This window comes from Mya arenaria, chromosome 8 (assembly GCF_026914265.1).
Source record: "Mya arenaria isolate MELC-2E11 chromosome 8, ASM2691426v1".
NCBI classification, from domain to species: domain Eukaryota; kingdom Metazoa; phylum Mollusca; class Bivalvia; order Myida; family Myidae; genus Mya; species Mya arenaria.
In genome coordinates this window covers 39,739,604-39,760,701 of record NC_069129.1, presented here as the reverse complement: position 1 = coordinate 39,760,701, position 21,098 = coordinate 39,739,604, and the positions used below count along the sequence as shown (strand labels likewise).

Below are 21,098 nucleotides of genomic sequence, written 5' to 3'. Positions count from 1 at the left end.
TCCATAAAAAGTAAAATTATGCTTGGCACTTTGAAAAACATTCAGAAGATGATTAAATATTAGGGATGGCAACGAGTAGTAAAATTAATACTCGAGTACTCTGACGATCGTTCGATCGACTACTCGGGTACTCGATTACTCGGAAAAATTGAATGTGTTCGCGAAGACAAGATTGTGTATACATGTATCGTTAATGGCGTATATTGTGTGTTGGTCGTATTATTGGTCATTTTCACCTTGAAAGTAAACTTTCATTACGTATTTTAACAAAAAATGATATAAAAAGAAAACAAATGTTGTTTCAGGCTTTTATTTTTTTTTATTCGTTTTATTTTATACAGGTTTGCACTGCAGAAATGAACAACAATCAGAATTTCAATGAACGAAAATTAATAGCATATGTAAAAAAGTGAACGAAATTCAATACGAAGTTCAGTTTTTTAGTTGTTTACAATTTTTTTTTTTTTAATTATAGTTTTTCGTACTGTGTAATTGTTGTTTACCTCAATAATATTCATAATTCTTGATTTAAAATATCAAACAATCAATTGTGATAATAATTGCAAAAATAATTAAAATACGCCCATTAAGAAATCAATTCTCGTAACGGTTGATACTCTTTCGCTCATAAGCGTCCATTGTTTGGTGAAAGGTCTCTAATTGGTATTTGGTTGTCCGGTTAGCGCAGTGGTTAGCGCACTAGCTTCTCACCAAGGAGACCCGGGTAAGATTCCCGGCCTGGGCACATGTGAGTTTGGTTCGTGGTCACAAAGCCGGGTGCATGTGAGTTTGGTTAGTGGTCACAAAGCCGGGTCCTCCGGTTTCCCCCACAACACAAGGCCACACTCTCGCGCAACATCGTGCCAACGAGAGTGACTCAGTACAAGCTATCTTAGCTTTCTTCACAATCGTTGTAAAATATATTATGTTTAAACTAATTGGTATACAATAGAATTGTGTAGGTGGAAGTACCGCTATCAAAACTTCGCTAATTGACATCAGTGCTAATTTGAAATAGGGGTCCTTTGTTGACAGTTTGCAACTATCACAACAACTGTCAACTAATTGATTGAGGTCAATTGAATACACAGCGGGGATTAGAGGGACCGTAAATTGTCCTTTTGGCAACTAACCAGATCTGATATTTTGTCTGTAAATCGTGTATTTGGTGATTTTTATAGATTTTTTTTCCGAGTACTCGAGTAGTGATTTGGTACTCGAGTACTTGGACGTTCGATCGAGTACTCGGGTACTCGTTGCCATCCCTATTTAATATATATAACTGATTGCAAGGTAGTTTTTGAATTTCATTATTGAAAAAAGCATACTTTTTAGCGTCTTCGCTTTCTTTTGATTATGGTTTATTCCAAGTGATATAAATTTCAATACCTTTCCATATCACAGACTGGCCAACTAGTGCAGGCTGGAAACCCTATGCCCCAGGGTCAAGTTCCCCCTACAAGTATGATGACAATACAGACAGGCATGTCAGGAATGATTCGTCCTCAGGCCCCAATGCAGCCCAGTCCTCAAATGACATCATTGTCTGGGCCTCAGATGTCTCCAATGGCTGGTCCTCCAATGTCATGCACACCCATGCAGGGGCCTTCTATGGGTATATCCCAGATGTCACCTATGCCAGGTACCCAAATGTCACCTATGCCCGGTACCCAGATGATGCCTGGAACCCAGATAGGTTCAGTTCAACATATGAGGCCCGGAGCTCCAATGCTGCAAGGGCAGATGCAAATGAGACCTATGAACCAGCAGGGAGGGCCTCAGAATGTCCTCATCTTGCAATCACAGGTATGTCCCGGCATTTTCTTTACATCTACTTTGTTTCATGGGTGTGCTGCAATGCCTAAAACAAATCGGGTCGGTAGGTATAGATTTTTTATGCCCCCAAAGGTGGGCATATTAAAATCGCTCCGTCCGTCCGTCTGTGTGTCCGATAACTCGTGTCCGGGCTGTAACTTTCCCTTGTATGGACAGATTTTAAAATAACTTGCCACATGTGTTCCACATACCAAGACGACGTGTCGCGTGCAAGACCCGTGTCCCTACCTCTAAGGTTAAGGGTACACTTAGTGTTTATTCACAATGGAGTGCTGCATATAAGGACATAGAGTATAGGTTATCGTGTCTGGGCTGTAACTTTCCCTTGTATGGACTGATTTTAAAATAACTTGCCACATGTGTTTCACATACCAAGACAACGTGTCGCGTGCAAGACCCGTGTCCCTACCTCAGGGATAATTCTATGTAAGATTTTCAATGAGAGAATTGCTCCCATTTGTCCAAAATTGGTGAGAGAATTTTAATTTCAGTGAGATTTTTATAATACATGGATAACGCAGTGAAAAATTAATGCATAACAGTAACTTTATTCATAAATATCAATACGGTATATTTACAAATTTATTTATATAGATATATAGATATGATATATACATTTGTTTGACTAGAAGAAAACACTTGTTAACAGTTCCAACATCATGAACATTCATACTCATCATACTTGAGCAAAAAATAGGATTTAGCCATTCTAGCTGATAGGTGCATTGACTTTTTTTGGGGGGAGATAAAGGCTTTCCATTTTTGTTTTCATCTGAAGCTGGTATTTTATTTTGGTCCAGAGACTTTTTTTCAAGGAATGCAAACAACGTTTTCTGATTTGACATTTTGATGCTTCCAATATTGTAGACGCCTCTAAAATGCAGTGGTAACCCGTGTAAACAAAATTATTCCGGGTCGCAAAAACGCTTGAAAACAAGTGCGTGGACGATATCGATTAAAACAGTCGATAACACAAATGCGTTCAATGTAGGGGAGGCATTTGTCCGTAATTCAATTAATATAAACAAAAAGCCATCAGCGATTACGATGCTTTATTTTGTAAAACAACAAAAGGGGAAAGACACAAAATACACAAACTGCGATCAAGCGCGAGAATATCTCGCATTTATATGATTTGGATGCGATTTTTATGCGAGAAATTGCGGAAATCGATTACCAGAATTATCCCTGCTACCTCTAAGGTCAAGGTCACACTTAGTGTTTATTCACAATGGAGTGCTGCATATAAGGACATAGAGTATAGGTTGTTATGTCCGGGCTGTAACTTTCTCTTCTATGGACACATTTTAAAATAACTTGCCACATGTGATCCACATACCAAGACGACGTGTCGCGTGCAAGACCCGTGTCCCTACCTTTAAGGTCAAGGTCACACTTAGGTGTTTATTCACAATGGAGTGCTGCATATAAAGACATAGAGTATAGGTTGTCGTGTCCTGGCTGTAACTTTCCCTTTTATGGACTGATTAAAAAATAGCTTGCCACATGTGTTCCACATACCAAGACAAAGTGTCGCATGCAAGACCCATGTCCCTACCTCTAAGGTCAAGGTCACACTTAGGTGTTCATTCACAATGGAAGGCTGCATATATAAGGACAAAGAGTATAGGTTGTCGTGTCCGGACTGTAACTTTCTCTTGTATGGACTGATTTTAAAATGACTTGCCACATGTGTTCGACATACCAAGACGACATGTCGCATGCAAGACCCATGTCCCTACCTCTAAGTTCAAGGTCACACTTAGTGTTTATTTACAATGGAATGCTGCATATGAGGACACAGAGTATAGTTTGTCGTGTCCAGACTGTAACTTTCTCTTGTGTGGACAGATTTTCAAATAACTTGCCACATGTGTTTGACATACCAAGACGACGTGTCGGGTACAAGACCCATGTCCCTACCTCTAAGGTGAAAGATACTCTTAGTGTTTATTCACAATGGAATGCTGAATATAAGGACACAACAGTGTAGGTTGTCAAGTATGGGTGGTATTTTTTTATGTTCAGAGGCAATTTAAAATGACTTGCCATATGTATTTGACACGTAAAGGCAAGATCAACTTTTCATGTACTGACCTTGTTCATAGGTCAATGTCACATTCGGGGGCATTCGTCACATACTGTGACAGCTCTTGTTTTTATTAATTTTGTTTTTGCAGTATTTTATAATATTTCATATTTGGTAATTTCGTAAAGACTGCAAATCACTTAAAAATAAATAAATAAATCTGTTTAAGTTTAAAAAAACAACACAGTTAGTAGGGTATTCTGCAGCAAACCTATTTTTCATAGGCCTAATTATGAAAGTTCAAGCTAGAGGGAAACCTGGGGGAAGTCTTGTGAAACTTTCAAACTCCTTTCAATGTCTTGTGTTGTTAGGGAAACCGGAGTCCCCGGAGAGAATCCACTCATTCGGCTTGGTGACCACTAACCAAACTCCCAACTCAGGATTTGATAGAAACTTTTACCATGACACCTTCTCCTTCAGACCTTGTGTTCTTAGTTAAGCATGATCCCTGGCTTTATATAGTGTCTGGTTGTGAAACATAAAACTTAATTGTATCACTATGATTACGTAAATGTTCAAGGCTGATTTGATAAATGAGTTCTCCTTAAGTTATATAATGTATTGTTTTTTGCAAACATGAAAAAAACAATCTGTATGGATCTGTCAAGTATAAAAAAGAATGCCAAAATAGTTTTTATAAGCATTTTACAATTGTGCTAAAAAAGTAATGGACAATTATGAGGTGTTTAAAAAGTTGTTTAGGAAATGCTTCCTTGTGGCAATGACATATATGCTTGTTAATTTCTTTAAAAAAGTGTGAACTATTAAGGGTTGATAGTAAAACAGTCTGATTAAGTTTCAACTGGAAAAATACATGTTGAATATTGAAGTTGCAGATAAGATACTGAAAAAATATGTATTTCCTGTTATACAAGAATAAGGCTGGATTTATAATAGGTGTAGTCGCATATAACTTGTCATATAATTTGTAAGATGTAACTGTTTAACCATCGTCTGCATGATTTATTTACAGCAGAATGAAATGTTCCATTGCATGATGGGCCACTGGGTATTTATATTGACTAGTTGTGTTGTGGGTGCTGAGTGCTTTAAGGTCATTTGTTATATTGACCTCAGAATCTTGAGTGTATTTATTGACCAGTGTTTTCATTGGTGGTGTGCAGTTTTTGGGGTGTTTGATAATGGTTGAGGGTATACATGTACATCTATCATTATAATAGAGAGGTTGCCAACACTACATGTTCACTTATCTCTGTACTACTGTTTGTGCGCAAAGCCATTAATGTATGTTTACTTTATACACGTTTAAACAGCATGCAAAAAAGCATGAGGAACATGATTAATATGACTATCAGTGAACATACAAGTACAAGATTAACCAGATGATACAATTGCAAGAAAAAAGAGAATTGTCAGAAATGTACATCAAATTTATATCTTTGTGAACAACGCATTAAATCTTTCTTACTGCTTTATCACATTGCTTACAACACATGCACCTTGTCAGAAACACAGTTTTTGCGTATTTTTATCCTCCTTGGAAAGGCGAGGGGATATAGTAATGGTAGGTGCGATTCCGTGCGTGTGTGCGTGCGTCCGTCCGTCCCACATTCATTTCTTTGCATCTCCTCTTTCATTTCTTATGCGATTGCTACCAAACTTTCACAGATTGATGATCAGCGCATATTGTCGGGCTTTCGCGATTCAACCATTTTTGAAAGAGTTATTGTCCTTTGCTTATTTTACATTTAAAACTGGTTTCTTCGCAACTTCTCTTACGTTTTTCATGCGATTTCTACCAAACTTTCACAGATTGATGACTGTATAGTGACGCAGCGCATATTGTCGGGCTTTTGCGATTCAACCCTTTTTTTAAGAGTTATAGCCCTTTGTTTATTTTATATTTAAAATTGGTTTCTTCGCAACTCCTCTTACGTTTTTCTTGTGATTTCTACCAAACTTTCACAGATTGATGACTATATAGTGATGCAGCGCATATTGTCGGGCTTTTGCGATTCGGCCATTTTTGAAAGAGTTATTGCCCTTTTTTTACATTTAAAATTGGTTTCTTCACAATTCCTCTTACGTTTTTCATGCAATTTCTACCAGACTTTCACAGATTGATGACTATATAGTGGCGCAGGGCACATTGTCAGGCTTTTGCGATTTGACCATTTTTGAAAGAGTTATTGCCCTTTCTTTATTTTACATTTAAAATTGGTTTCTTCGCAACTCCTCTTAAGTTTATGACTATATAGTGACGCAGCGCATATTGTCAGGCTTTTGCAATTTGACCCTTTTTTGAAAGAGTTATTGCCCTTTCTTAATTTTACGCATTTCTTATGTTCATGAGAAACTACCCTTACCATTGATTGGCTTTCGTTACAAAAAATGCCCCCATGAAGAGGGGATATAGCTGTCTGTGACCACTCTTGTTCCAAGTTGAAATTTACTGGGTAATGCCAGTAAGTTTAAAAATAGCTTTGGTATATTAACTTGTCCTCATCATGTGACTTTCACATGCTAAATATATACACGCTTCATGGCTTCCCAGAAGAAAGGACATTGCCATCACATGACTTGCATGGTGTTTGGAAAAACCATTCGGCATTTTTTAAACTGGGAAACTCAGTTGAGATAGCTACATGATTGTTGCATTTATTCTTTATATCACGCAGAATGGTGTATTATCGTCCTCATTCTAGCTGGCATTGACAATTCTAGGCTTGTTTTGAGGAAATACTGTATTTGCTGAAAAAACTCCGACTTCATCTAAACTGCAAATATGGCATATACCAGTGATTTTTTTTCAAAATAATTTTACTGCCTGTGCCTTTTTCAATTGGGAAAATAAGCATGAAAAGTCCAAAAGTTGGGAAAATTATATCATGGTTATTTTACTTATAAAAGATTTAATTTTCTGCTTTTACTGAGGTTATTATAAATATATGTGTCCATACAGACTTTTTCTATAACATGGTGATGCAAGACAGCCGTTAACAAGCTTGTCGGATTTTTTTATCTTCTTATATTAAACATTGATGATTAATATGAATACTGTACTGAGAAATGCATTTTTGAATTCAAAACAATACTCACGACAACATGTTTAAAATGGTTGTTAATGTCCGTGTATTTGAAGTCTGTGTATTAAGTTTTACTTTCAAAATCCAATTTAGTCAATATTTTGAACTAAACAGTTCAGTACAAAACATTGAGATACTTAAAACACGCATAAATAAATTGCCTTTGACTCTGTGAAACTGCTGTTGTTTACTGAATACCATACTTCATTGACTATGGCAACAATTGTCAGGTTAAACTGTATTTTGCATTATGAAAAAATTAAAGTAGACTGAAAATTTAAACCGGAAGCAGAAAAATTACGGTGCGACCTGCAAAATATTCCCGGCAAAAAAGACTGTAAACAACTATCAGCTATTTTGCAGTTACCCGGACCGGATTTTACTGGATACATGGACAGATAATCTCTCAAAGTTTGCTATCAAAAAATGTATGAAATGGAAGTAACTTCAATGAAATAACTTTGCAGGTTTAAATTGTAAGTAAAGCAAAAGTCAGGAAATCGGGGAAAAATTAATTGTGTTTTGGGGGAAAACAAGCGATTTTTTGGGGAAAAATGGAGGCTTTTTGACCAGGGAAAGTGTCGATATTCGGCCCTAAAAATAGCCAAAAAACCCCACTGCATACATATGTTTAGCTGCACGTACTAGTACACATGCATGGTGTTTTTGCAGTTTCGCAACCTCTCTAGTACTCCAGTATCTATGATGAAGGTTTAAGGGCTAAGGATATATGCACATCATTGGTATTGTTATGTTAAACAAAAAAAATCTGATTATTTTTTCCGGACTTAACTTGATTTTGTATCAACACAAGGAAGTTTATTATCTTGCATTTTAGAAATGTTCAGATTAAATTAGTTTAGTTTTACATGTCATCAAAGCTAAATCACTATTTATGTGGGGGGATGACACATTGTTTCTGCCCTGTCTGTCAGTCAGTCTGTCGTACGTCACACTTGGTTACCGATCAATAACTGAGCACGCCAATACACAGAACTTCATACTTGGTATGCAGGTTGGTCATGACCAGAAGATGACCCTAATTGATTTTGAGATCGGAAGGTCAAAAGTTGCAGTGACCTTCAGGTTAAAAATGATATGTTGGCGGTGATCTTCTAAAAAATGGTTTCCACTCATCTAAAGAACGCTTGCACCCAAGAAATTCATACATGGTATGCCAGTTGGTCATGACAAATTGATGGCTTTTGATTTTGAGATCAGAAGGTCAAGGTCGCGGTATAGGTCACAGTGACCATAAGGTAAAAAAAATAATTTCGGCTCAATAACTAAAGAAGGCTTGCACTTAGTACTTCATACTTGGTATGTCAGTTGTTCATGACTAGTTGATGGCCCCTATTGATCTTCAGGCCAATAGGTCAATGATCAAGGTGACCTTGAGGTAAAATACTTCTTTCTGCTGAATACCTAAGGCCAAAAAAAAAAATGTCTTGTTTCTGGTCACATGCCTAAAAAAAAACAGGGTTGGTAGGTAGGTTTTTTTTTTTTTTTTTTTTTTTTTTTTTTTTTTTTTTTATTCAAACCTTTGGAATGAAATAGTATAGCGTTTGAAAAATGATGAAATATTGTCTGCCAATACAACACCATCAAATATGGCTTAAAGGAAACTGGACACAAGTTTATAACCATATTTATGTATTTATTAGTTTAACAGAACAACAACAGCACTATTACATGACAAGAAGCAACAAGTCCAAGACTAGAATTTGAAATAATCTCAAGAAACAATTGTCATTCTTTGTCAGAAAACAAATATAAACATGGATGGAAGAAACCGTAATACTGGGTATTTAAACATCACAGAGACAAAATCTAACTAAGTGTAATGTCAATGGTTCTTCATACAGAAAATTAATTTTAATCCTTTAAAACATTAAAAACGAAGGTCCGAAAATGAAACGTTTTAATACGACGTTCGGTATTTGAGAGAGACGAAGTATTTAAATCCATTCACTCAGCATAATGATTCACGCTTCGTCGGCATTATTTTGCCTTAATTCGTCCGATTCAAATAAACCTTGTATATGTGTATAGATACAGTACACTCCACGCGGAACTACCACTTTCCTCGGTGACTCGGAGGCGTTTTTAATTTATCGCGGATTTCCGCCGAGTACGCAACCTTTTTCCTCGCTAAATTTCGCCGAGTTGCACCGAGTCTTTTGAATTACGAAAATGTCGGTGCCAAAACTGTCATTCTCGGTCGAGGCATTATTTGTTTTACGATGGCCCTTTTACGATATCTAAACAACCATACAACTTACCGAACATTTAGCTTCAAGTCGGACATTTTCTCGCTCGCCATGTAAATCGATGAAAAGACTTTTTATTGTTGTTTGCGAATGACACTACAACCATCGAAGTGCGAACATTTGTCTATTTTTATGGCTATCAAATGCGTAACAGACGTCGTCTGCGCAGGGCCAGCCATCTTCGACACGGCCGTATAAAAAACACGTCACGAATATAATATTACTGTCGGATAGCGCGGTTTACTCTTCGGCGCCGGGACCGGGAATCCCGGCTCACTTTACGCTAATTATAAAAAACGGTCTTTACGCTATAAAAAAAAAACGGTCGGGGGGTAAAAAGTAGGGTCGGTCGGGTGACCAGAAACAAGACATTTTTTTTATTTGGCCTAAAGAATGCTTGGGCCCAGATACTTGTTTTGTTTGTTGATCTTGTTTAGTAGATGACCCCTATTGATTTGAGGTCAATTTCTCTGTCAAAACGATGGACACAGTATTATATATTCATCCTTTGTTTGGAATAAGATTAAGAAATATTAGCTACAGGTTTGGTGTTTTGTCTTTGGTAAACTCACCAGTAACATAGCTTGACTTCATTTGTCTTCAAAATTCAGCTGTACAGCATGTAGGTGCCTTTGTGTTGTTGATAAACAGCACCTAATTACTTTTTTAACAGTGACATAAAAAAATAGAGCTCAGAACTGAATCAGTTGACACAAATCAATGGAGGAGACCTGTCTATAAGCAAGGGGTATGCATCCTGAAATCAGGATTGAGACCTTTTAACTTCAGACTATTGTAACGGTCGATATTTGCTCAGACATTTGCATCAAAAATGGTAGGAAGTACCTGAATATGAATATATATGACCTTGGAAACAATTTCTAATCCTCTTGACCCTGCTTTGGGCATCAATCCAATAATAAACTCAAACAGACCTGCAGCTAGTTTTCAGGACTAACAATTGTCAGTTGTTTAAACCCCTGATGGAGCAATCATTCTGGGAAAAAATCACAAGTTGGTTGGAAAAAACTCCAGTCAATAGCTGGGACATTATTATAATGCAGAAGAATTTAATTAAAGAGTTAAAACCTTACAAATTCATCAAATGTTATATGTTACATTGTAGCAAGGTCTTTTACAGAAGAATATTGACGAAGAATAAATGTACAATTTGTTAAATTCTTAAACCTTTCAATATTGCTTGCGCCACAAGTTGAACTGGTGTATAGTAAAAACATGTGGAGATTTCGCTTGGACTTGCTTTAGGGTTCATTCACATTCAATTGCGTGCATACCCCGATATTAACATCAACCCTGCAATTCATTCCTTAAATTGCAGATTTTACTATACATTTCATTAATCATTATATTATCCGCAATTATCAGTTGTTATTTATTATGCCTAATGTGAGTCCCATCGACTGCAATCTAAACTTACACCTGCGAGAGTTTAACCTATTTACACATATGTTAAAATGTGTTGGCTGCAGATAGCAGTGTGAAGTCAGAGCATGAGCTGATCCCATTTTACTCTAGGCTGGTTAACCAACTACGGTATTTATGACGTTTGCCTCTAGGCTGGTCTAAAAAATACCTTACAATCAGAAAAATGATAATCAAAAACTGTCATCTGAGAACCTTCAAATTATGGCCGAAATCTTTGATTTCACTACAAATATAAATAACCATTGAGTGTACAAAAATGAATTATTTTTGAAAATAATTGTGTGTTCGAATTATTAGTGTCTGAAATTTATAAATTTTAGAAGCCCTGCTCATAGCCACAATATATAAAAAAAATGGCCAGATAGCAGTACGTATAGATCTGTGGTGCGCATGCATGCCTTTACATGCAGTATGCGACTTGCTGTAACGCAATTTCCTTTATAGGTGCTCATGTTTAAAAAAATGCGCTGGAATTTCTTTTGCAAATGTCTTCTCTGATTCGGGGATCTAAGTGATCCTTTCCAGCTGATTTGTTTAAAAAAACCATTGTGTCTGTCACCACTTCTCTTGCTGATCCCTTCTGGGCGCCAACTATATTTGATATTACTCAAGACATTGCTCCAACAAAGGGACCAGTTCATAAATTGCAGAACAATGCTTTCAATATGTTCCACATTGCACGATAAAATGTGAAGTTCAATGTGTTATATAAAAAATTCACTTTAGTTGATAATGAAACCTTAAATTAAAATAGCCCTGATTATCAATTTTTTTGGAAATTTTGATTTTAAATACCAACTTTCCCCCAAATAGATGAAGGTTACATGGTACTATTTATTACAATATCCTTTATGTTTCTAAAACTCCTACACAGTAATCTCCCTTGGTGAGCAGCAAAAAAACAAGTTTTGAAAAGTAAACAATGAGCTTATTTGTTTGTTTTGAAAATGTCATTTGAAAGAATGAATTCCTGATAATTCTCTCTTAATGTAGAGTATTTTTTATCCTCGTTCTATTTACTCAGAAGAGTAAAATGTGTTCACAAATACAATATATAAAGCCCTGAATTCACATAACATGCTGGTACAAATAAAAGGTGAATTTCATGCTATTGAAATTCATGTATTAGACCATTGACTCTATTGTCCCTGAAGTAACATGTGTCTATTTTTGGTATAGAGTCCAGATCCAAAAATCCAACCCTCGGGCACGCTGCGTGGCCGGTAACTCAGCAAGCCTCGTTACCGGCTTATGCGCGTGCACTCGGGACGGATTTTTCTATCTGGACCGGAAACACATGATAGATACTTATAGTCAACAATTGATTGAATAATTTTTGAATCGCTATGTTATGATCTAAAAACAACAGTATAAATTATTTTGTATTTAGTTGATAACTTATGACTTTTCATTTAAAATTACTTTCAAATTACAAATAAAATATGCTGCATGTTTCTTCCATGTAAAGTACAGTTACTAACATTCAAATGCAGAGTATTATTATTTTATACCACTTAGTTTTAAACAATTAATGAACATTAAATTTTGATTACATTCTTGAAAATTGATCGAAATGTCTTGATCAACTATAACCAATGATGGATTATGGTTTTACACCAGTTTCAGTCCCTAATTAAAGTTTATAGCAGCTGTTCTTTTTTAGACTCATGAGAAAGGGGGTGGGGGAGGGGGGGGGGCTTCACTTCCAGTGTTGTCCATCTTCCAGTCACCTAAAGTATAGGTTAAAGTTTTATATGTATTTTGTATTACTCATTAAATGAATTTATATCTATGGATCAACAGCGACACTGGAGTAAGCTTATTTAATTTGTAATACAAGAAATATCACCGAGCTGAAACTCTGGTAAATAGATCATATATGATGTCACTGGCCCGTATATGAATCAGCTCTGTCATGTACACAAATATGCAAAATAGAGCATGAAATAATTGGCTCCAGTTATTTGGAACAATGAACGATGCATATCTTGGTAGGAGAAAGTAATTGTATAAACCACAGTGAAAAATATATGGGCAAATACAGATGTAAATGAAGATTTAACAACTCTTTATAGTGTAGCAAGAAATGTGTAATGAGGTCTCTTGTCTGCAAGGAAATAATTTCAAGCCTTATTTGATGTTTAATTCATATGCTCTGTGAAATGTTAATCAATTGATGTTCCATGGTTGTTCTCTGAAATTGATATATAATGGATGTAGAAATGTTTTGTAATAAGTATTGATTTTGCAGTCTGAGTGAACAAAAACTCTGACATTCCATCTCAATTGCCAGTTTGTTAGTGGATTTACTGAAAAAGGGATATTCTTACATGCTGTAATTGTGTAATAGGATTCCAAACTCTAATGACCAATCATTTTCATGATTTAGTGGATGAACTGAGACATTTTTAAAAGTAACATTGTGACTTACAGGTTTAGGTACACTGTGCAAATACATTAACACGATGCTGGTTAGTCATTCAACCATTCAATTGACTAATCAGGGAATTATATTTCGTCAATAAATAATAGCACATGGTTGTATAGTCCAATGGTTTACTTTGACCATCTCTGAAAAACAACCTCTGTCAAGTGACCAGGCGTGGCTAGATTCCTTTTTGCGTCATGCTAATTGGATGATATTCAGCCTCAAATATCATTTGTCATAAGATACTATTGTTCTTGATGGATACTGCATTCTAAGGGAAATAACTATGCTATTGAATCCAGTGTAATTATGTTGGGCAAGTGATGTATCTCTGAGAATTAGAATAATCAATATGACAATCTAACTTAAGTGAGATCTTCATTTTGGTTTTAAAGTCACTTGCTGGAAAAAATGGATGTTTAATATAATTAATCTGCAGTTGTATTGATTAAACTTAGGAGGTTGGCAGAGCAATTTCACATTTCTGGAATTGTGTTAGTTTTTGTGAGTATTTAGTGACAATGGATAGTGTTTTTGTTTAAATCTTACAAATGTCTAAATGTCTTATATGAAATAGTATAATTGTGTTGTAGGCCATGGTTGTTGTGGGGGTATTGATTTTTACGCTGCACTGTTCTTAATATTCATCAATGCCAGGGAAATGATGGTAAATAGCGTATAGAAAACATGTGCTACATATTACATTCTAGTCTTGTGCTTTCATTTCTCATCATCATCAGAAGAAGGAGCCCTAAGGCTTTAAATATGAATTAAAATACTTCATTTGCTTTGTCTAATAGAAATTGAAAAAATATTGAGTGAATTTCTTTGTCAGCCCTTCCTACGAACATCTGTCTTTTTCTAGTCAGCAAACAATATGCATAACAGTTCTATACAGTTAACTCCAAATTCTACATGATTACGGTGTTTGAACAGAATTTAATCTAAACATAAAATATCAGATACATGAAGTCTGATAAGATCATTTTTGTTCTGCATCTCAAGTTTATTCAATCATATGGATGGTAGATTTCTGATTTAATTTCCTTTGTGATTTTTGTTTTAACTGTGGTTATGGAAAAATGCATACATAATTTTGTACTGATACACTTTTTGTACAGGAAGTAAATCTACAAGTCGCCTTTATATAAACTTAGATTTTGTGAAATGTGTAAAAGTTAGCTGTTAGTATTCTTTGTTCTATATTATGTAACATTGATTGTAGTAACAAAGAAATGTTTGTGTGCTAATAATGAATTTAATATTGCATAATCTCTGAAGGAAGTTTTAACAAGTTATTCTCATTAAATAATCCACAAATTTCCTGCTCAGGCATCTTAGGTAATTGTTCTCGTGTTTTTTTTTAGAAATACCTGTGAGAATTCTGATTTCAAAAAATGTTTCTTGTGATGTGAAATAGCAAAGGCAACCATGTGCTAAGTATTACAGTTTAGTGTTTATAGTGCTTTCATATTTCTGTTTGGAGAAGGGAATACTAAGGCTTTAATTTTGAATTTGGATGTTTATAATAAGGTAAATGTAAGTGAGGGATATCAAATTTTGCATCACTCCTGTAATCTTTATTATGGTGATGAATTCTCACTCAACAGTTCTTTTGAATGTTTGAAATATTTTTAAGAATGCCTATATTTTCATATATGTTTTATTTTGATCACTGTAAAACATTAAAATGTGTGTCTTCTTTGTAAATAAGAATTTGTAGTAATAGAAGTATCCATATGATGCTTATATCAGATTAAGACCGCCCTTATTGACCCTACTTTGTTTAGTGAAAGAATACATTGAATCCAAGCCCATGCGCTTTTTTTGTCGAGGGTTATCATACTCGTTTTACAGTTGTGGATATTTATATCAGGTGGTTTGGCCTCCTGTCAATTTGAAGTAAAAGAGAAATGTTATTGTTCTACAGTAAATATTGGGATTTATAGACTTATGTTATCTTCTGTCTTTTTACAGCAGCACCCTGGGGGAATGAGGATGGCAACTGCTCCGTTACCAGGCCAAATGCCGACATTGACCACTCTACCACAGCCAGTGTTGAATGGGATGCCCCAACCACAGCAGCAAATAGTCATCCGACATACTGGGCAAGGTAAGTAAGGTCAAGGTTGAAGTTTCCTGGGGAAAAAACGGTTGAGAGTGGCACTTTCAACCAAGGCAGCCAGGCCCGATGCCGACATTGGCCTCTCAACTACAGCCAGTGTTAAATGGCGTGTCCAATTCCTAACAGCAAATAGTTATCACACTTAATGATACTGGACCATGTAAGACAATAGTTGTAGATAAGTAGGGCAAACCCGGGCAAGTGCAGATGGCCACTGCAATGTTACCACAGGAAGCAGGCCCAATGCCAGCATTGACAGTGTGTGATAGGTACATATTCCAGCAATTATACATACTGTTAAAAAGATTTGCGTGAAATTTGATGGTTTTGTCAAAATAACTATGCATTAATTACTTTAAAAAAGTATCAATTTTCATAGATGTCTTGTTTTCATTGATTTCGAAATCTTCTGTAGTCTGATGAAGCTTGACTAGATTATTTACATTGTCTGCCTGTCCAAATATTTACCAGTTTTATTCGCATATTGACTGCAATTTTGTAACCGACATGTTCAATAACAATGTCATCTTTTTATATTGCCAGAAGAAAAGTAAAAAACAAAATATTCATTTGTCAAAATTAGCTGGTAACAGAGGGAGGGAATCAGGGTTAACCGTCACTTAAAATGAGTGTATTAAGCTTGCTCAAAACTTTGAATTTTATATAGCAGAATTTGTTAAAATTTCTTTTGCCAAGTATTCATATAAGAATTCAGGAATAATTATCTGACAGTCTTATTTTTGATGATGATTGCATATAACAGGTGGACCCGGGAACCAGCCATTGATAATCCAGGGACCTATGCCAGGTCATATGATGGGAAACAATGGCTCCGATGATCCATCTTGCCAGCAAGAAAAGGCCAATAAAATTATAGCAGAGGCCATCGCTAAAGCTCAAAAGTCTGGGACCAGCTCGAATATCCCTCGTGTTTTACAACCTCCAGACCTTCCAGCTACATTAGAAGGCTTAGATAGTTCTGAGCCAACCCCTGATGGTAAAAAACCTAAAAAGAAGAGAAAATATACTCCAAGAAAACAAAAGGAGCCAAAAGAACCTAATGAGAAAAAGAAAAAGAAAGCTAAGAAAGGAAAAGTGGAGGCAATTGAACCCTCACCAGTAATTGAGGAAGGGGAATCACTGTTAACTGTTGATAGTACAGCAACAATGACAACATTTGCAGATGATGAGGATGAGGATGAGTTTCGATTGGAAATTGACGAGAGTGGCAAAGAAGAAAAGGACAAAAAGCCGAAGAAGAAAAAGAGCAGCAGAACTCCAAAATCAGAAAAAAAACAACCAAAAAAGTAAGTTGGATTTTAGTTATTTGGTTAATAACTGCAAGTTTCTTATAAAGGGTTTTATCTAGGATTTAAAAAGATGGTATTGCTGCAGAAAAGGGACAGTGTGCTAAGGGTTTAAAGGGCACATTGTATCAGCAATGAGGAACTAAAATGTAATTTTACAGAAAATGATAGAACTTGTGCTAAATTGGGGTTCTTTTAGGTTATAACTGCGATATTGTTTTTAAATGTTCATAAGCAATAGTATTTATCTTAAACATTCAACTCTATGAAGGCAAAATGTGCACCTATTGTTCTCTATGAGGGGAGAATGGTGCTACCAAAAACAGGCAGGTGCAGCACCCATCTCTTCAGCTAAAACCATATTATATGCTGGAGTATTTCTTAGAACAGTATGTAACATTACTTAACAATACCTAAAGCTTATTTTGAGGTCAGCATATATATATATACAGCTTATTATCAATTGAAATGTTTTTCAAACATAAATGTAAATAGCATATAATACTGAATCACGAATTTACTTGATCAAACTGTTGTATGTCTCATTAAAAGCTTTTGGTTTGTAAATGCAGTAGACCAGGGCAAAAATATCAAAGATTTGTTTCTGCTGCTGTTAATATTGACTAGGTGAACTAATAGTGTATTGGAAAAAATGTTATTGTTTAGTGACGTCATTGATCTGCTGGCAGGGGATGGTATATAGCTGTGAGCCTAAAATGGTACTGGTAGATGTTATTTCTTCTACTGAAATATTGGAAACCAGGCAGAATTTAATATTCATCTCATATTGTATGCAGTATTGGTTTTATGTTTCCCGAAGTAGGTGCATATCATGGCTATGACAGTTCATTTTTTTGCAAAATACCATTAATGTCATTGACTTGCCTATGTCGGCAGGGGGTTTAACTCTTCATTACATGTGGCTGGTGTTAAAGAAAAGTTGAATAGCAATGTAAATATATATCTAAAAGGAACATATTTGCTCATTGTTTAAAGTTCTTGTAGTACATTGATTTAAGGTGGTCTTTTTGGTCAATTATGTTTAAAAGTCTTGGATGTACCATTATACATCCAGTGGTCAAAACCTGTATATCAATGGTTGAAATCAGCTAAAGCTTTAAAAGTTGTAAAAACATCTGGGACTTGTTATACGTTGATATATTCGAGCGTGTTTAAGAACATATCAATTTTCTATACAATTTAAATTAACAGTCAATGTAGCAAGATTTGTTTTGCTTTACTGAAGAAGGATTTGATATCCAGAAAACAGATCCATTGAGAGTAATAGGTGATGCTTGCAGCAATTATTCAATCTGTCTATTTGCAGACCACCAGCAACATTCCTGACAAATAAGAAGAGGAAACGCAGGGGCTCCTCTGATGGTTCAGACATAGAACTGAAAATTACCCCACCTCCTTCTCCCGAAAATGAAGATGTAAGTTTAGCAGAGTTGGAACATGAGAAAGATTTTGGGTTGTGTCTTTTTGGAGGAAAAAAGTCAAGGTGTTGTTTCGTCAGATGTGTGCCTTTGCCTTAGCTCAAAAACTGGTCGTAAACATGTAACATGTTTATCCAGAGGCAATATGCACATGTATAGAAATGCACATTACTTTGATGTTAATAAGTAAGAGTCAAGTTATGTCCTTTTTTAGATTGAAAAAAAAGTTGAGCGTCGGCAATCGCTCCGCATTGCTCTTGTAAGTTTATACTGCAATTTTGAGGAAAGCTGATAGCTTATTGAACTATAGAGAAATTTTAATCCCCCAGTTAGGAACCAGTGCTGGTGTCCATTTTGAGAACCTTGTGAAAATACTTTTGTGAAGATGAAACTAACAACCTCTTTGGTGATACTGTTAATCTTTTCATGTCATTTTTATTGAGACCCACAGTTTGAACTTATTTCATGTTATTTGTAAGAAAAGTATTACATGCTGTTGTTTTTTTGCAGTATAAGAGAAGATCAGGCCGCAATGTGAAGCGTAAGAAGTACACGGATGACGTTGGTCTCAACCTCTCTGACGAGGACACTCTTGATATGATTGCTGACAACATTGAGGGCGCTGTAGTTAAACCGGTACATAACACATCCATTTTTGTATTATTCTTATTTGCTGAAACAGAATATTTAGCTCTTATCTTTTTCAGAACTGAATTTATTAAGTTCAATTTGAATGTGGGGTATTGATCATGCAGTCATCTCTCTTACAGGAAAACCCAACAGAGGAGGATGCAATTGTTGTTGACAAGATTCTCGGATGTCGGATAAGGAAGCCGGATCCAGATGTAAGGATTTTATATATTCATAGAAATAAATGTCTTTTTTTGATAAAATGATTTGAAAAAAATAATTCAACATATAATTATCAATGGTAAATGGTCATTTTCATTTTCTGAAAGGAACAATGTATATGTTGTATGAAAACAAATATTTTGATTTTGTACTTAAAAAATTCAAAAAACAGAATAATGTATAATGAACATGTATCTCCCAGTAATGAGATCATTGATTTATTTTCCTACAGGAAGAGGATCAGGAGGAGGTTGAAGAGTACTTTGTCAAGTATAAGAACTTGTGAGTTACTGCCGATTTTTTACAAATACATTTTAGATTACTTGTATATCAGTAAATATATAGCTGTTAGAATTTTTCCACATTAACTTCTTTTTCAAACCTTGACATAATTAATATTTGCTATGTGCTATCATTGTGAATTGATAGTGCATATACATGTACATTATATAATCCAAAATAAAAATTAAAAACAAGTCAGTAAAAAGTTGTTAAACCATCAAGGAGATTAACCAATGATATTTGACTTTTTTTCTGATTTCCAGTTCGTACCTGCACTGTGAATGGAGAACAGAGGCTGAAATTCAGGACAAAAGGATTCAGGGAAAGATTAAACGCTACAGACAGAAGAAACAACAGGCTGTCGATGTCTATGTAAGTAATGACACACTGGTGGCACTGTTTACTCAGCTATTCTGATGATATTTGAGCACCTTTGAAAAGTATTGATTGTCTTAACCATAGTTCTCTGCTTAATGTACCATCTTCCTCCACTTTATCAGGATGATGAGGAGGAGCTGTTCAATCCCGACTATGTAGAGGTGGATCGCGTGTTGGAGGAGTCAAAAGTAATTGACCCGATCACTCAAGAGGAGTCAACCCACTACCTCGTAAAATGGCGCTCACTGGCGTATGAGGACTCTACATGGGAACTGCAGCAGGACGTCGACCCAGAGAAGGTGAAGATCTTCAAGCGAGTGTCAGCCCTGCCGCCAGAAGAGGAAAGAGAGGTGAATTGGTGGATTTTTATATATTTCGCTACAATGCAAAAGCTTGAACATAGGCTCAATTCTGTGATTTTTTCTTTGATTTAATTGTCATTCAGGGTTTGACACGTAAGGGAGACTGGGTGCTGTCTTCCAAATTTTGGTCCAGACTCCTAGATTTTGGAGCTGGGGAGACTGAAAAACTAATTAAAGTTCAGGAAGACAGTAACAATTAATGCGCTGTTGTATCTTTAAGTATTCTTGAAAGTTTATGAAAAATTCCTTCTAACTTAAGATTTGTCATCAAGTATTGTTAGCTTTGAATTATTATCCTTTCTTGCTGATTAAGATTTTATCTTCATGGGCCTGACTACTTGATTTTGACTCAGGCTCTTAAAAATTTTAAGTGGATAGTATGATGGACTCTGAATTGGACTCTTTAAAAGAGTAAGTGTGTTGTCCAACAGACTTAAAATGAGTAGTCTGAAGGAAGCTAAATTGACTTTTAAAATGTGTAAGTGTGTAGTTCAACAGACTCTTAATTGGACTCCTAAAATAAATGAGTAGTCGGACAGACTCTAAAATTTGACTCCTAAAGGTGAATAGTCCACTAGACTCCAAATTGGACTACTAAAATTGCTAAATGTGACAGACTTAAGTTATACTCCTAGAAGTTGTAACTGTGTCAGACAGATTCTTACGCAAAAACAGTTAGGATCTGACGCCGTTCACAATGATTATACATTTAGACAGAAAGCCAAGGAAATGTTTCATTTCATTCTAATATATTGACTAACATGCAACTCTATTTCAGCACAAAGCTCGACCAAAAGCATCAGATTGGACAGAACTAAAGGAGCATCGTGAATACAAGGGAGGTAACCAACTGCGGGAATACCAGCTTGAGGGAGTCAATTGGCTTACATTCAACTGGTACAAAAAGTAAGTACAAGCACAGTGCTGTTGTGGATTTATGAATATGTTATAGGTTGATTTATAGCAGGGTGATCAAAATTAGCGCTAGCATGCCAGCACTGCACTGGTAAAATGATTTCCGGGCTGCTCAAGTTCTGATTTTTATATAGCAGGGCTTGTTGGAAGTTTTAATGCCAAGCACTAGTTGAAGAATTTTGGCTTTTTCATCCAAAAGTCTAATAGTTTACATCAAGAAATGATTTGTTTTGTTGCCTTAATCATGAAATTGTGTAATGGAAGATTATAGATATTAAAGTGTTATGCTTATGCATTAGGAATATTGTATTCCTCCATTAAG

The 21,098-nt window shown here is 35.6% G+C and overlaps 1 protein-coding gene across 15 annotated transcripts in view; it reads left to right on the top strand.

Moving 5' to 3' along the window:
• The window catches only part of LOC128245103 (chromodomain-helicase-DNA-binding protein 8-like), a 55,029-nt gene that overhangs the window by 3,969 nt on the left and 29,962 nt on the right, over positions 1-21,098 (top strand). For 13 of the 15 annotated variants that reach the window (XM_052963336.1, XM_052963323.1, XM_052963329.1 and 10 more), the window contains exons 4-14: positions 1,405-1,806; positions 4,899-4,934; positions 15,094-15,229; positions 16,005-16,548; positions 17,876-17,984; positions 18,498-18,623; positions 18,758-18,832; positions 19,072-19,121; positions 19,385-19,493; positions 19,622-19,849; positions 20,640-20,767. In XM_052963336.1, coding sequence (XP_052819296.1) covers positions 1,405-1,806; positions 4,899-4,934; positions 15,094-15,229; positions 16,005-16,548; positions 17,876-17,984; positions 18,498-18,623; positions 18,758-18,832; positions 19,072-19,121; positions 19,385-19,493; positions 19,622-19,849; positions 20,640-20,767 — 1,943 coding nt within the window. Of the gene's footprint in view, positions 1-1,404; positions 1,807-4,898; positions 4,935-14,291; positions 14,458-15,093; positions 15,230-16,004; positions 16,549-17,875; positions 17,985-18,497; positions 18,624-18,757; positions 18,833-19,071; positions 19,122-19,384; positions 19,494-19,621; positions 19,850-20,639; positions 20,768-21,098 lie in introns of those variants that run through there. The other 2 variants (XM_052963326.1, XM_052963335.1) reach the window with 2 other exon arrangements.